The sequence below is a fragment of the Pelodiscus sinensis genome, chromosome 2 (genome assembly GCF_052426305.1).
Source record: "Pelodiscus sinensis isolate ZL-2025 chromosome 2, ASM5242630v1, whole genome shotgun sequence".
Classification (NCBI taxonomy): domain Eukaryota; kingdom Metazoa; phylum Chordata; order Testudines; family Trionychidae; genus Pelodiscus; species Pelodiscus sinensis.
In genome coordinates, this window is record NC_143053.1 from 10,333,349 (window position 1) to 10,350,022 (window position 16,674).

The window sequence follows — 16,674 nt, forward strand, 5'->3', positions numbered from 1 at the left end:
AAATAGAAAAATACTGACAAGTATCACAGATTACTCGCTGTTTATTTCGATGCTGTAATGTTTTAAATGGTGTATTTCTTTTTAATTGCTTGTGGAAGAAATCAAATGACTGATTCAATTATAAAAGATTTTGTGAATGAGAGAGATTGCCGGAAATCAGGCAGCTAGAAAGGATTATGAAATAGGATGGCTGTTAGTGTTCTATTGTTTATGTACTATTCCTAATCCCATTCTCCGCATTGTATGACTGTTATGGCATTTGAAGGACCCTGGCTCCATTGTTGGTATTTCCAGAAAATTAGGTTGGTTTTCTCAATGCTCTAGAATAATCCCATCTCAAAAGTTCTGATCTAAGGATGTACCTCAGTACATACTTTTGTCTATGCTCTGAGTTCAGTTGGAGCTGAGAGCATTCAGCACCTTACAGCATAAGATTTTAAATGATTGACAAGATAAAAATCCCAGGACAATTTTAAATTATTTCTGTGTTAGTAGCTATGCATGTTGAGGCATGGTATAGTTGTTAACTCCAATGGAGTAATGTTATGGATAAATTTAGCTCACTTTTTTCTCTATTGTAGTGAAGAAACAGAAGGATGTTACTCCAGGTTAAAATGATTGTATAAATGGTTGTATGTGTTTGAGATGAGTAGAACACATACAGTACAATTCATCTCAAACACATGCAGTAGAATTTATAGAAATACATGTGATGCTTTCATGTTGTTAAATATTTGCCATCTGTTTGAACATGACCAAGAACATAGAAGTAATGTGTTTTTACAAATATCTTTTGTTTGGGTTTATCCAGCTATGAAAATACTGTAGACCTCATAATGGACAAACAAACATAACCAACCCTATTTCCTGGTGTGTAAATAATCTGCATCATGCATTTGGAAAATGATGGGGAAATACTCTGCACAAGAAAGAATAAGGGAGAACCAGGGAGACAGAAACTATGGGTGATTGGTTGTTGAATAAGGTCCTTACCGGAATTCGAGCCAGGTATTTTGGAAGAATACTGCACAGAACCTAAATGCTCATCTCCCAAAACTGCTTACTTAAAATGAAGTAAGAGGCTGCCAGAAACTGGTTTTGACTTGATGCCTAGAAGAAGGGACAAGGTACTTGCTTAATCAAAACTTGCCCATCAAAAAGAATCAGCTTGAATCAAACATTGGGTTTGTTTGTGGCAGGGTGATTTCTCTCCAGCCTGCAATTTCTCAGTTTGTTTTATATCACCAATGGGCAAACTGAATTGTTCAATGTATTTGCAAATGGTGACTGTTGCTGAATTTTGTGGGGTGCTCCTAAGCTTTCCCGATAAAAACCTGAATTAATGTTCCCTCTTTGGGAAAAGAGAAGCTTGAAGCAGCTTGAAACAACGTTTTTGGCCCTTGGATTGCTCTCCTAGCAAAACTAGAAGCCAAACTGGCATGGCTATCGCTTTTAATCATCACTTTATACTTTGTGTACACAAAATAACTAAATCATTCTGTGATACTGTTTCACTGCAGTAATTCCTGCTTGGGCACTCTTTCTTTAGCTTTCCTCCAGCCAAGTATGTGATGCACCTTATCTACAGATTTCAATATGATTGCTGTTCCTCTTCAATCTGGCTATGTCTACGCTATGAACCTTACACCAGCACAGCTGTAGGGTCTCTGTGCAGACACACTATGCTGGCAGGAGAGAGCACTCCCAACACCATAAGTAAAACACTCCCACTGAGCGGTGGTCGATGTGTCAGCGGGAGAGCATCCATGCCAACACTTTTGGCGATGAAACCTAAGTCAGGTCAGAAGAGTGTTTTTTATTATACACCTGACCAACAAATGTTTTGCAGACAAAACCTTAGTGTTGATCCTGTATATACAGATTGTTGCAACTAACTTCCCTTTGCACAGTTATAACAACATTTCTTTTTTTAAAAAGCCTATCTAAAGAATCCTCTGCAACTATCACGCTGCAGCTGCTTAAGGTTTGCGAATGTGGGCTTGAAGATCAGTTTGCATCTGTCTAGTGAGAGAGTTTATTTACTCCCTTAGCCATCTGTTGCTTTAAATTTTGCTAACCTTCTCATTTGAATAAATTAAGCTCTAAGATTTATTAAAAGTGCCAGACCACAGTCTCAGCTGGTATTGACTGTTTTAAAGAGAGATTTATTTATTTAGTGTGTGCACAGTCGCTTAGCCGAGTGATGGCACCTTCAGTGTTGGGGGGGGGGGGGAGAGGGACATAAAGCAAGAAAGAATTGAAGCCATTGCAGCTACACCAATGGATGATTTGGCCTCTGGTCTTTACTGGGAACTATCTAATTGAAAATTCTCTTTCCCCCAGTATGAGGAATAGTACAAATCACCCACACAATACAGTATGTATCTCAGAATCAATATAAACTTTGGAAGATGAGTGTAAACATTGCCAGAATGTGTATTTTCACTGAGGATAAACATTCAGACTTTCATTGGTATGCTCTTTTCCAAGCTAAACTTTCACATTGGTGCATAGGGAGTTCTGTGCATAAATCCAATTAACCATGACTGTATACGTACGCACACACATTTGGAATTTTAGCTCTGAGTTGCCAACGCTCATACAGAAAGATACTGGAATTGGATAAATAACAAGGGTGTGTAATGTATTCTACTTGTTTTATATTAATATATTTAGAGCGTCCAGGGATTTTGAGACAAAAGTTAATAGTAATTGGCATTTATTTACAAGTGCAAGTTTTCACCATGTGATTCTGGCAAAGTCTCACATTGCAGATACTAAATAACATTTTTCCTTGATATATGTCTTTCATTTGAGAGCCTTAAAGCACTTTAGAAGCATTTAAAGTTGCCTTTGTAAGCACATTAAAACTATGGAAGAAGTTATGAATTCTGAAATATTATTCATAGTTAAACCTCTCAGCTTCTCTCTGGCGTACATTAATTGAGAGTGTAAGGTTAGGTAACAAAAGGGTGAACTCACTCAGCAGTTAAATGCCTTGCCTGAATCAGGGAATCACTTGAAAAGCCTAATTGTATCTATTCACCTAATTTCTTATACCATGCTAATTCAGTACCTTCCGTCCTGGGTTCTAACCACTAGACAATATTTCCTCTCTCAACATATATATCTTCACTAGTGTAAGTAATAACAACAACAACTATATTGCACTTCTGTAGAGCAATACAGCATCTGTTTGGTGATTCAGGACTGACAATATGCCCTCTAAGGCTTTCTCTTTTATTTTTAGCATTGTAATATATTGCCATAAAGAACATGAAGATGTTGTCTGCATTAGGCATGTGCAAGTCAATGAAATATAAACTGCATGAAAAGTAAAGGGGGGGAGGGAAGGACTCATTCCATTGCTTTATTTTAATATGTAGGAATAAAGCCATTAAACAGTCCTCCAATAGCAGATGCCCTAGCCTTAATGTTTCTTCCCTGACAGCTTGACTTTTCACTGCTCCTATTATATTTTGTATCAATGCTCACATTGAACTCTTGTCTTCTAATTTTCTGAAACAGTGATTATCTTTTATCTGAGTTCTAGCAGATCTGGATACTGCCACTGCCTGCTGCATCTTATGACTCAGAGCAAGCATACATTGAAGCCAGTAATGATTCACTTACAAAGCAGTGGTGTGAGCAATCACAGCTTTCATATGCCATCTGTTTCAGTAAGCTAAATCCACAGAAAATGGACCATATATCCATGGTTCTTCCTCTGTTCATGGATGAAAATACATACACAGATCCATGTTGTACAGTAGGTGCTTTCTGTGTCAGGAAGAAGATGAAACTGCATGTCAAATCAAAAGTCTTTCTCTGATTAAACATTGCTTTTTCTAAACACTGCTTAGTGCAGTATTCTATAGTTCAGGTGCATGTGTGTTTGTCATCTGGCATGTTATTGAGAGAGTTGGCTTTATATCTACTAATGTACAGCCTACTGCTGTGAGGACAGGAAATAATTAGCCCATCTACTGACAGACAGACACACCAACACGCTTTCTGTCTCTTTCTAAATCCTTTTTTAGTGAACTGATTTCCAGGAATACCAAAGAAAATTAATTGGTTTGAAGTGGGTATAATTTCCTCACTTTCTTGTGATTTCAGAATTTTCAGTTAAAGATGTTGTGAAGTCCCAGTCTGAACTGTTATTACATGATGGGGAGAGTGAGCAAAAGTTTCTTCCGTAATTCCTGCAGCAGAGCATGGAGTTGAAAACTTAGATGAATAGCTTTAAAATAGACGAGTAGCTTTAAAATAAAGAGTCATGCACTTAGTTCGTTGAGTATTGCTGAAAGTTCACCTAAGCCACAGGCAGTCTTTGGGGCGAGAGAAGCTCATAGCTGCAAAACTCCACGATATTAAGCCACCAAGGTAAAGAGTAATCTTTAAAAAAAAAAAAATGAAAGCACTTCCACCATGAGATCCATGAAAATAAGCAGAGCACCTGGTCTGAAAGAAAGGAGCAGCTGGTGTTCATTTCTGCAGCAGTAGGCTGGAGAACCTTAAGATCTTGCTCAATCTCTCTCTCTCTTTCTCCCAAAGATCATCTTGCTAGCCTGCCTTGAAGTCCTTAGACCAGATTATAGAACTACTATTCTGAAACTGCTGAGGGGCATGGAATGTATTTTTGAGGCTGTGCAAGAAGCTTTACGGAAAAACAAACTTAATGTGCACATTCAAAACTGGGCGAACAGCAGCTGCAGGCCAGACACACAGCTCTGAAGACAGTACCACTGCCAGCAGAAGCATAGTAGGGTCTCATGGTATGGTACTGCCACCCATATTTCTGTGCTACTGATGCTGGCTGTGGTGCAACTTTCAAAGCTAGCAGCCACCTTTCTCTGCTCTGACTTCATAGCTGGACAGCTAGAGAACAGCGGCTGCTGGCTGGTGCCAAGCTCTGAAGGCAGCACTGCTGCCAGCCGCGGTAGAGAAATAAGGGTTATGATGCCATATCATGCCACCCTTCTGTCTGCACTGCCATCAGTGGTATAAACTACTGCAGTCACAAAGTAGGGGGGGTGATCAAATAAGTATGATCACATTGGGCAGAATCTCATTGTGTTTGGGTGTGGTGGTACCAAAGTAGTTTGGCAAGTCCTTCCTAGAATGCTGAGCTTGACTGTGATGTGTGTTTCGTCTAACCATATAAACTGTACATCCTATTGAAATGGAAATATTTTGCTTAAACAGGCCTCATTTTCAAATGTACCACTAGACTTTTTCTAAAAAGTGACATTTAGAATACCAGCAGTTTGGGATTCTTGTCAAAGTCATGTCTGCTCTGAGCGTTGTACCTCTAATGTAGCGCACCTGCTCCTTGCTGCTGTAACATGACAGCTGTGGTCAAAAGGAGGTTTAGAGATCACTTTCTGTGACTGCTCCGCCTGTCATTTGCTGAATGGATCTGTCAAAACATGTTAATTTCTGAACTTGTTTCTTCGTTCTTCATAGCTGGTTTCTTCATTGGTGCTTCAAGGTTTGTTCAGCTTGCTGCACTCACTGAGCTCCGCAGAAGCACATATATTCTGGTTCTGAGCTAACAATGCAAAAATAAAAAACTCGTTCTTGTGAGAGAGTCTCTCTCTGAGCTGAGCATGCCTGAACATCTCTGAAGAATAAGAAATAATGTCTGTAAAAAAAAAAAAAAATAAATAAAAGGGCACATTCTGGTTAATAGAACTCAAGCCACCTTTGAAGAGGAGTAATACGATGAAGCCCACAATGGCTGTAATAGAGGAGGAGGTAGGAGTAATGGAACGGAACAGCCCCATGAATGCAGAGTGCACATGTCCTCTCCAAATGGTCTCTCCTATATGTCGTTAAAGCTTTGCACTGTCTCTGAACAAGAGCCTGCAGTGCAATAGAAATGCTGTAGTATCTACAGTGCTTCAGAGATAAATTTTTAGTCTGTGAAGCACACTGATACAACACAACTAGAAACCCTTTCCAAGTGGGGAATTATACTACCAATTTCATATTATACAGGTCATGAATCATTTCATTGCTGTACAGGCAAATGGACAGTGTTACTGGGCACACTTATTTTGATTGCAGTTGATTTACATATATTTGATTTACATATATTTACTGCTGTCTCAGTGAGGAAAAAAAAGAAATGAATGAAAACTGTAAAGTAAAAATAGGAATCTCAGAATTAGATACAGTGAAATAGGTTTTGGAGGGGTAACCATGTTAGTCTGTGTCAGCAAAAACAATGAGGGGTCCTTAAAGACTAACAGATTTGTTTGGGAGGATGCGTTCGTGGGCTGGAGCCCACTTTGTCAGAAACCTTCACCCATGTGTCTGATAAAAGTGCTCCGGCCTGCGAAAGCCCAAATAAATCTATTAGTCTTTAAAGTGAAATATTTTCTTTCTTTCTTTCAAGCTTTTCTTACCATTGTCATTTTGAAATCCCATTTTTTCTCATTGCTGGATATTAGGGTGTATATATTACGTTGCAAACTCCAGCATAGACTGTCCTGCATTAGTAGGTCTCCTTATTAACAGGGAGGTTTATTTCTGGCTATGACACATGGACAAGTGGGCATCTGTAGCTAGTTACAGTTTGTAGTTGAGAATTGGCTCTAGCTCCTCTGCCCACTCCCCCAGCTGACTACCTGGTTCTTCTTGCTCAGTGTTTATGCATGAAGAGCAGATAGCGTGCAGCTCGCATAGGGCCAGATTGTGGCTTTCACTGCACGAGGGTGCAAAGAGCTGCATTCTCCTCCACCTCTGCCGAAAGCTAGCCTCTCTATGCTCAAGGATGGCTCCAAATAGCATCCCTGGCTGTACTAACTTCCCCAGAGGAAACAGGGTGAGGACAGGGCATAGTTCTAGCGCCTGCCAGCTGAATGGGGTTGGCAGTTATTCATGTGGAAAGTGTTTGTTGTTTTGGTGCATGGAAAAATGCAACCAATGTTTTTACTTCTTATAAAAGTGGAAAATGAGCTGCTGACTTGTAATAAACCACACTGATCCAACTTGTCTCCGAAAGTTTCTCACTGAATGCTTCCTTCTTTGACATGAAAAATTCCAGGGCATTTTTTCTTGCAGCGCCAGATGGGGCAGGGTCTCCTCCGGCCACAGACGAGCTCTTCCATGTGTGGTGGTAGAGCACCTCTACGCAGCCCTCCCACCATGCAGGGAAGCACTCTTTCATGGTGGGAGGAAACCTTGCCCCTCCTGGTGCTGTTGGTTGAGAGGTGGGACAGGACATGCCTCTCCCAACAGCTGTAGCGAAAGCGGCATGCCCCAGAGATCTGGCAGCCAGAGATCCGTGGCCTGGCATTAGGCCATGGCCTAGGGCTTGGGAACCACTGTTTTGACCTACCTGACATTCAGTAATAGATTTAAAAGTAGTCTTTCTTCTACAAAGGAACTTTGCCACCCAATTAGAAAGAGAGTCTGCAGAACTGGAATTTATTTACAGATTTGACACTGTCATCCTGGGCTTGAATAAAGATATTAACTGGTTAATGCACTACAAAGGCAATTTTCCCTGCCTTTGACATTCACATTTTCACATCAAAACAATGAATCCATCTTACTTAATTAGCTTCATTAACATAAGTCCGACTATTGACAGGTAACTACTTTTGCTGTTATATATACCTGGGATTCTATTATTTCCATTCCAGCTCATCTGATGAAGTGGGTTTTACCCACGAAGGCCCATGATCCTCTATATTTGTTAGTCTCTAAGATGCCACAGGACTACTCATTGCTTTTAAAATTAGACTAACATGGCTACCCCTCTGAGACTTTCTGCAGTTCATTAGTAGTGCCCAGTATATGTATTTAATCTATAGCCTAAACTGGTATGTATTGTTGCTGTACATCTTTCAAGATTCTTATGAAGATCAATTTTAGTGCAGTTCCTGCAGCAAAAGTTTTAAATAATGTGATGTTCGTTTCTTCTATTGCAGATGTCTTGGTGGATGGAAAGGCCTGTGACTGTGATATTGTAGTGGACTGCAAAGTCGGGGATCCCATCGCTTTGGAGGTGAAGCTGACCAACTGGAGCAAACGCAGCGTGGGCCCATTTGCTCTAACAGTGATCCCGTACCAGGATTACCAAAATGGAGTGCACAACTATGAGCTCCATGATGCTATCACCTTTGTTGGATCCAACACCTTTTATATTGATTCAGTGAGTCTTTCTTTTTAATGGACCACTCATCTGCATGACACCTGCATTCAAAACTAATGTGCTAAAACAGAAGGCCAACAGATGCAGCTTTGTAAGAGTGAATTCTGTTGAAGGTGATTGGTTGACAGCATAGGAAACCCTTTTATTTCGTCATACAAAAGTACAACATAAGTAGCCACTGCTGTGCAAACATTCCCATGCAGGCCTGCCAACATTTCTTAACTACATAGGTCCGCCTCAAAGGGGATCCAGCTTTGTGCCTATTGAATCCTTGATCTTTCACTGATATCACCAACAAAGGGTTTTGAGTTTTTGAGTAATTTGTGATTTTGGGTACTTCAGTATTACGGGTGCACACTTTAAAGAGGCCTGGTTTTCCTAATGTACTAATGTTGACCAAGAATCCCAAACAATGCCAAGAGAGGGTGTTGGGTTCTGTAGAAAATCATTCCCATGTAATGATTTAGGGCCACCGATTCCTTTGACACAGGCAACTAAAGATGTTAATATCTTTTGATCATTACCAATCTTGCAAAAACCTGAACTAGTATCATTGATAAAAGGTTTGATACAATATTGCCAGTCCCCTGAGCCATTCAAACTCCACTAGCAGTTAAAGTTGAAAGAACTTTTTCTGCAAGGTAATGGAAATATCCCCTAGGCTGAATAAAGAAACCATCTAAAACAAATTTTAGTGAGGTTTTGAGGAAATGCTCCTGATATAGAATTTTTTTTAAAAAACAGCAAATAGTCCTGTAGCATCTTAGAGACCAACAAAAAATGTAGATGGTGTCATGAGGTTTCATTGGCACAATCCATTTCTTCAGATGACTGATATAGAGAAAATGAGATAAACATTACTGACCAAAAAGATGAAGCATGTTCATTCAGTTGTCATATAAATTTATAAAGGCTGCTCTCATCATTTTGATTTTTAAATTAAAAAAAAAATCAGTGTCAAAACCAAGAAAAAGTATTGTGTCCGTCCTAAGAGGAGTTAAGCTTTCTCTCAAGTTTACTTAGAGAGATTTCAGGTTAGAGTGATTTTTGTTCCTGAGGCAAAACACTGAATATTATTTAAAGATAGAAAAAAAATCAAAGAGGATTAAAAAACAGAAGAAAAATACTGAAAGACATAATAAGGAATGTTCTGTTTCCAGTAGCATATCAAATAAACATGAAGAGGGAGTGAGTCAGGTCTTTACTTAGGTCAGATCCTAAGTTACCCAGTAAAATATGACTGTCAGACCTGAATATCTAACTGAATCTGAGCTGGAGAGAAATTAACGGTTAACCATGGGAGACTCAATGTGCATGTTTTTTTCAACTATACAACGTATACAGAAAATGTTGTTTTAAAGCGGTATTGCTTGCTGTATAATTCTAGTTTAAATGTGTCAACAGAAATCATCAAGAGAAGGTTTTCTTGACCTCGAGCTATCATTCTGGCAGCGCTGATTTTTTTTTAAATCCGTATTCCAGTGCTTAGGACCCAATTGTGCAAAAATCTTGCTCATGAGATTAGCAATAGAGAAGGTAGAAGTCAGTGTAATATATTCTGTCTTGTGATTGGGTCTCCCTTGAGGTGATAAGCCAAGAGGTTATTTCTTCTGTGAATATCTGAGTTGCAATTTCAGCAGTCCCCCTGCTGTTGAGTCCAACTCAGCACTGCTATTGTAAACACAATCCCTTATTAAAGTAGGGTTTGTTTTTTTAATTTGTTCAAATTCTAATTAAAAAAAGGCCATAGGGGAAATGTGAACTTTGAGACAAAAAGGTATTCTATTCGGTAGTACTGGTATCAGGGACTTTCCCACAGTAAGTCCCAAAGATAACACCTCGTCATACTTCCTGAGGGCTCCAAGTACAGATTACAGAAGGACATTTCTTCAAGCAGTGTATCTGATGTTATCAGAGTCTCTCATATCCTCCCATATTGATCATATCATTAATCAATGGCAAAAAGTAAATTTCAGAAATTGATTTGTATTGTGGGTATTGATACTGTGGGGAGAAATGACTTCTACTAAGGTCTAAGCCAAATCTCAAAAAGACCCTGAGTCGGAGATTGAAAGAGTTCAGTGAATCTGTATTCTTTTTACATAAACTGACTGATACATCAGACCAGATTCTCAGCAGGTGAAAATCAGCCAATTTTTACCAGTAGATCATTACATTGACATAGAAATGCAGTGGTTGTCAATGCTGAATTGAGTTTCCCTTTCTGGACCTAACTGATATCCTCCAGTTTAGCTTCTTACCAAGCCAGGCTCCTAAAAATTCACTTTCAAGAAAATCTGTTGATTTTCTTGAGGCTTGAATTTCTTTCTGCACATATCTGCGGGGGTGGGAGGGAAGATGGGAGAGAAGGTTAGATAGATAAACACAAATTTCAGCACATTTTTTGTTATACAGCACAAAAATATTTCAATTCTTAAAATAAAAATCATGATTTTTCATTTCTGTCCATGGAGAAATATTTAATCTCCCTGAGAGTTGAAAGTCCATGTTCAGTTTCTTATTATCTAATATAGTGAAGTTGTCTTCGGATTCTTCTGTTTCAAACAATGGAAGAATCTAGTTATATTAAAAACCAAATTGTTTTATTGGTTTTTAATCATTAAAACATTTCTATGGATTTTAAATTCTACAAAATGTTTGTTTTTGACACAACTTTTAGTCTGAGTTAAAACTGCTTGACACTATCCCTTTAAAACACAAAAGAAAGATGATTTCATTAGTAATTAACAAGACTGTGATACATATTACCAGATGTAGGAATTTGAGACATGAGATAACAGTGCAGAGCCTAATTGATTAAAATACTTTGCATTGATTGAGAATTCATTTGAATTTATCTTGGCCACATTAAATCTAACCACTTTCGTAATATTCCTTCAGCTCTTACTAATGTTTTATCTCGATTAATTAGTTGCTCAGACTGAGCTGATACTTGCAAAATTAAAAAGGAAAAAGTCCAACTGCCCTGGAAATTTCTGTAACTATCAGCAACTTCTGTTTCCTATGTTCTCTACGATTACCAATATTATTTTCACAGTGTGCGTGTATTTACGAGATGGGTTAGGGGCTTGGTAATGGGGGAAAAACATTTAATTTCTGTATATAGTCACTTTGAATCAGCTCAGGAATAACAATCAACATCTGTTACCTTTTGACAGCTCCTCCATGTCCGATGTGAAACGAGAGGAACATCAGTGTAGTTTTACTTAAACTGTAAAGTCTTTATGGCAGAGGCCTTCTTCACAGTGCTTATGAACAGAGGCTGAGTTCCTGATTGGGGTCTCTAAATACTACAGCAGTACAAATAAATACTATCATCAGATATAATCACCAGCACAAGTGTTGCCTTGAATAGCAAGAGGCCAAGAACTGAATAGGACTGGAAACTGTATTTAGACTCTCGCTCCTAGATGACTGCAGGCTGCAAGGGCAAGGATCACCATGTGTAGTGTTGCATCCTTTTTGTGACACTGCCTCTGTGGATCTCTACACAAATCGTATGCCTTGTGCGGATAACTCCAGGCCTGATGATGGGAGTCGAGGGGTTGGGGGGAGCCAAGAAGGCAGTTGCCCATGGGCCCAGTAATTCAAAGGATCCCAGCAGGGTTCCTGGCCACTGCTACTACTACAGCGACAGTGGCCAGAGCCCCGGGCCCCATTGAATTGCCACCAGAGTGCCACACTAGGTGCTCTGTGTGGCTCTGAGGGCGGGGAGGGGCCGTACCACTGTCTGGATAGCGCTGACGGCTGGCTATCCTGGCCCCGCCTTCCCAAAGCAACGCCCTTGCAGGGCACAGAGCCAGACCGCCCCCCACACACACCTTGCCTCAGCACCCGCACTGGCTGTGGCCCCGTTGTATGACTCCTATAGAAATGCCTTGCGTAGGTCTGATCCTGCAAGATGCTGATAATCTCTCCCCTCCCCCACCGCAACTGATTTAAACATGTCTTGGAAGCACTCAGCATCTTGCAGGATCAGGTTGCTACAGAACAACATTCATTGGCAAGTAGTAACCTTTCTCCCCACCATTCAGTTTCCTTCATCTCTTTTGAAACACATGACATTTGTGGGAAAGTTTCAGTGAAATCTGTTCAGTCTTTATGGCTCCAATTGAGCAAAGCATGCGACTAATCCCAGCTCAGTTCAGCAAAGCACGTAGTTAATTTTAGATATGCAAAAGTCACTGTCGCTAAGACATGATCTTAAATTTAAGTCTGTGCTTAAATGCTTTGCTGAATAGGGATGGGATTATTCGCATAATTATAGTTAAATGCATGTCTACATGCTTTATTGAGTTACAGTTTATGTATATAATTTATTATAAGTATATAAACTGTGAATTGCTGTGTGATGAAAAGTTCTATATAAACGTGAAAAAATGCTTCAGTGTACGATACTGAATTGGGACGTGCTAATGTGGGAGGTCTGTCATCTTGAGATGTCTCCCACTAAATTGTTTTGGCTCAATGATGGTGAAGCACATTGTTTATTTGGACAGTGCTGCCATAAATGCCACTTCATGGGGATGAATTCAGCTATCCCCAACTGATTAAGTGGTCTTTAAGTAGTTGTTTAAAAACCAGTCTTTTAATATACAAGGAACATAAGGAATAAGAGTTAGATATTCCTGGCTACTCAGGAAGTCTCTCATGGCTTCTGCCAAACACAGCCAAATTCTGATAGATTCAAGAGATCTGTGCTCCACCAGAGAAATGCTGCAAGGCTTAGGGTGAACCCATTGAACTTCATTCTCAATACATCAGCGTCACCATCAGTCAAAAGGGGATAAGAACGGCCAGACTGGGTCAGACCAAACGTCCATCTAGCCCAGTCTCCTGTCTGCCGACAGTGGCCAATGCCTAATCCCCCAGAGAGAGTGAACACAACAGGTAATCCTCACATGATCCCTCTCCTGTCATCCATAATAACGCTTACTTCCTTGTGGGAGAGGTGAAGGGGGTTTGGGAGGTTTGGCTTATGAATGTTTCTAGAACATTTTGGGATCCTTTGATGGAATACATTATAGAATGGCTTATTATTACTATTATTATTTATTAATATTATTATGAACCAAATTTGTTTTAATCAGCTCACTTAAACCTTTTCTCTTTCAGGTGAAGCCATCCGAAAACTCCGTGTGCTTCGGCGCTCTGCTCTTTCTGTACACGGGGGATTTTTACCTGCATATCAAGTTTCATGAAGACCACTCCAGCAGGGAGCTTCCTCTCTCTTGGTTCTGCCTGCCCAGTGTTCACATTCATGCTGTGGAGCCTGTGATCCAGACTAAACTGTAAATGTACCGTATGATATTGGATTAGCCACAGTGCACACAAACACTTGACACGTCCTCTGCTTGACCCCACTTTCTTTCCCGCCACAGGCCTTTCTTTACAGGCACAGCTGAACACTCTTAGAATGGACTCAAGTCATTTGGGCAGCTGGCGTTGCTTATTTGGAAAGGAGTGATGGAATATAATGAACTGGATTCCCTCCTCCCCCACTGCTTTTCCAAAAAGCCTGTGGAAGCCACTAAAAAAAACCCCCTGCTCTTCCTGACAGCCATGCCTCCCCATTGATCTGAGTGGATTTGCAAGGGTGTATGTAAAAGCTGAATTTAGCCATAAGCTTGGAGGGCTTAGCTCTAATCTGAACGCTACCTAAGGATATATCTTCAGCACTTGAACAAGGATTGTGTTTTTCCATTAAATTTCCACCACCACATTGAATGCACCATTTAGGGCTTATTTTCTCAATTGCTGTGTCTTCCTATGCTTGTTTCTAAACTCTTAGTTTGCTGAGTATTTTGGTGTCTTTCTAACTCTGAATATATGTAACCCATGCAATCGCAGAACTTATTTTTTCCTTTTCCACCTGATTCTAAGGAAAGTAGCAGCAGTATTGCCTTTTAATATGTTCTTTATCACGGGAAACAGCAGTAATTCTATTGCCAGTTCTTGCTGATAGGATAGGCATGAACTCAAAAAGTAGTCTCGGTCCTGCCTGAGTCGCAGGGCAGTTTCTGCCCTATGTTGTGTGCATCAGTACACCAAAAAATAAGGAAGGCAAGATGGACAGAAACATTTCTGTTCCTACCAGAAAGGAGAGAAACCAGATATTTGCCTGCCTGTGGGTAACCTATGATGTCAGAGTCATAGGCACTTGGATACTATTTCAAGCATTTGTGGGTCCCTTAAAATGTCCTCATAATGAGACACTGCTGATAGATTTTAAAGCTTTTCATAAGAAATTGTTTCCAGACATCCACTAATCAGGATTTTCATGTTGACAGGCCAAGCTAGATTGTAGTATCTTCTTCTTTTCTTTGTCAAATGAATAAAATAATGTTATGGGATAACTGCTGCAGGGTACTTCACTGTGGCTATAGCAGCCAAATTTAGTATAAATTTGCTTTATTGTATTGTCTTTTACATAGGCGCTTTGAATAAAGAGACCAAGGCTCACCCACAAGGTGAAACACTGAAGGTGTCTGATCTGTGCATGAATTTTTCTTTCTTGCTGCATGAGTCATATTTGTGTCTAAACATGCAAATAACCAAATGCAAATTTTATTCAGATTCTGACAGCCCACTCCACTTGAAGTCGATGGCAAAATTCTCATTGCCTTGGGTAGAAACACAGTCCTGCCCAGGCTCAAGTGAATGATGAATACTGCAGTTTGTGAATGGCAATAATGCAAAAATATTCCCACTTGAACAGTAGTTTCTAAGCATGAGAAGACTTTTTGCTTCAGGCCATCGTATCTACATTTCCAGTACATTCAAGCAGCAATGATGCCTTTTGCTCCAAAATTTTGTTTGTCACAACAGAATCACTCTTCGCTATTGAGTTGGAGGAAAGATCTGTCTGGAACTTTAGCATTTTGGAGGAAAAGATCTTAAAAGTTCAAATGACTGTCTAAACGGCTTATCTGGAATGACAAATTCTTCTATCAGCTGTGAGGGGGTGCGGTGCCCCAGGACAGCAGAATTAGTTCCACAGCTTTGTACTGTTCTTCTTAGGGCAGCAAACCCTGACAGGGAAGAGACGCTGAATGACCAGCTTGGCGCTTTCTTTACATTGGCAAAGCTCCATCGAACAGAGTTGTGTAATCGGGCCAAATTTATTGCACACCGTCGCATACCTATGTGGGCACTAAGGGAAGAACTGAGGAGAGTGGGAATTCAATTTCTCCAGGAAGGCTTTGCTTTCATTACATGTGCCCATACTATATAATGTGATACAATAATACTACTGTACCACCACACTCTAAATTGAGATTAATTCAGTAATCCCCAAAAGACATTCTTCATGCTGAAGTTGCTGCTAGGATTAACGCTAAAGCTTTGCAAGGACCACATTTACCTGGGTGTGAGACAAAAATATTGATAGCCTTGCTCTGAGTCTATTAATGGATGATTTTCTCTGTCTCTCTCCTTGAGTAGAGGTTGTTGTACTGTGAAACCTGTACTGATGTGCAGCCCTCTGTTATAATGACCAGGGAAATAACACCATTTTACCATTAAGGAGCTAAGCCAAAGCCCATTGAAGTAATTGGAAACACTCCTGTCGAATTTGATGGGCTTTGACTCAAGCTCTAACAGCTGTCATTGTAATAACAGAAAGCTGAGTGTTTCGCAAGCAGGGCTTCCAAAATGGCATTTTAATTCTGCAGTATGTGCTCACTAACATAAGCTTTTATGTGGGAGTTGACCCTTATATATAGGGAATGAAACTCTGTTAACTTTGGCACTTCTAATATTGGTCCTGACTTTTCTATGTTTACCTGTCGGGATAAGAGAGCTGAAATGTCATGCTCTAGATTCTTAATGCTGATGCTCACTTGTGACGAATATTACATGGTGATGTCATTTTGTGGGCGTGTATTCAAAATGAGAATGCAGAAGCTCATTTTTTGGTGTTTAAAATAGAAAAATTGCACTGAAGCTGTTCTTAGGATTGGTATTTCCAGTGATTAAAGTAAAGGACTATGCTTATCTGATCTGCTGTCCTTTTCAGGAAATGCAAGCTGATTTTACTGCCCCTTGAAACATCCAGCTATTAATTCAAATGTAGTGAGCCAAACTGTGCTTTGTTATACAGCTGTAAATCTAACATGACCCCACTTAGTTATTTAAACCTCAGCTCCTGAGAGCAGAAATTGGCCCAATACACTGGAGAAACTTAAGTCATGTATAAATGTAACTATGCAAATAAATACCTAGCTGCTATTTACACATCTGCCTGTCTCTGCTGTGCCTAATTCTTGACAGCGTCCCTTATGATTTTGCCGGTAGTAATAATGTATTACACAGTGCCACCAGCTCTCCTGTGTTTCTACACAGCGCCTGGGCCTGGAACTAATATAATTAATCTTTGTCATCTGAGGTAATTTTAGTGCTAATCAAAGGTGCCAGATTCACAGTGCTGTTCCTGTTTGTCTCTCCATAAAGCAAGTACCCTGTGAACGGCAGCAGAGCAATCTTCC

At 40.0% G+C, this 16,674-nt stretch overlaps 1 protein-coding gene across 1 annotated transcript in view; it reads left to right on the forward strand.

Moving 5' to 3' along the window:
- The window catches only part of TRAPPC9 (trafficking protein particle complex subunit 9), a 655,570-nt gene extending 639,147 nt beyond the window's left edge, over window positions 1-16,423 (forward strand). Inside the window, exons 22-23 of the mRNA XM_075920070.2 lie at window positions 7,944-8,167; window positions 13,304-16,423. Of these exons, the coding sequence (XP_075776185.2) occupies window positions 7,944-8,167; window positions 13,304-13,483 (404 nt within the window). The 3' untranslated portion in view covers window positions 13,484-16,423. The remainder of the gene's footprint in view (window positions 1-7,943; window positions 8,168-13,303) is intronic.
- The last annotated feature ends 251 nt before the right edge of the window (window positions 16,424-16,674 follow it).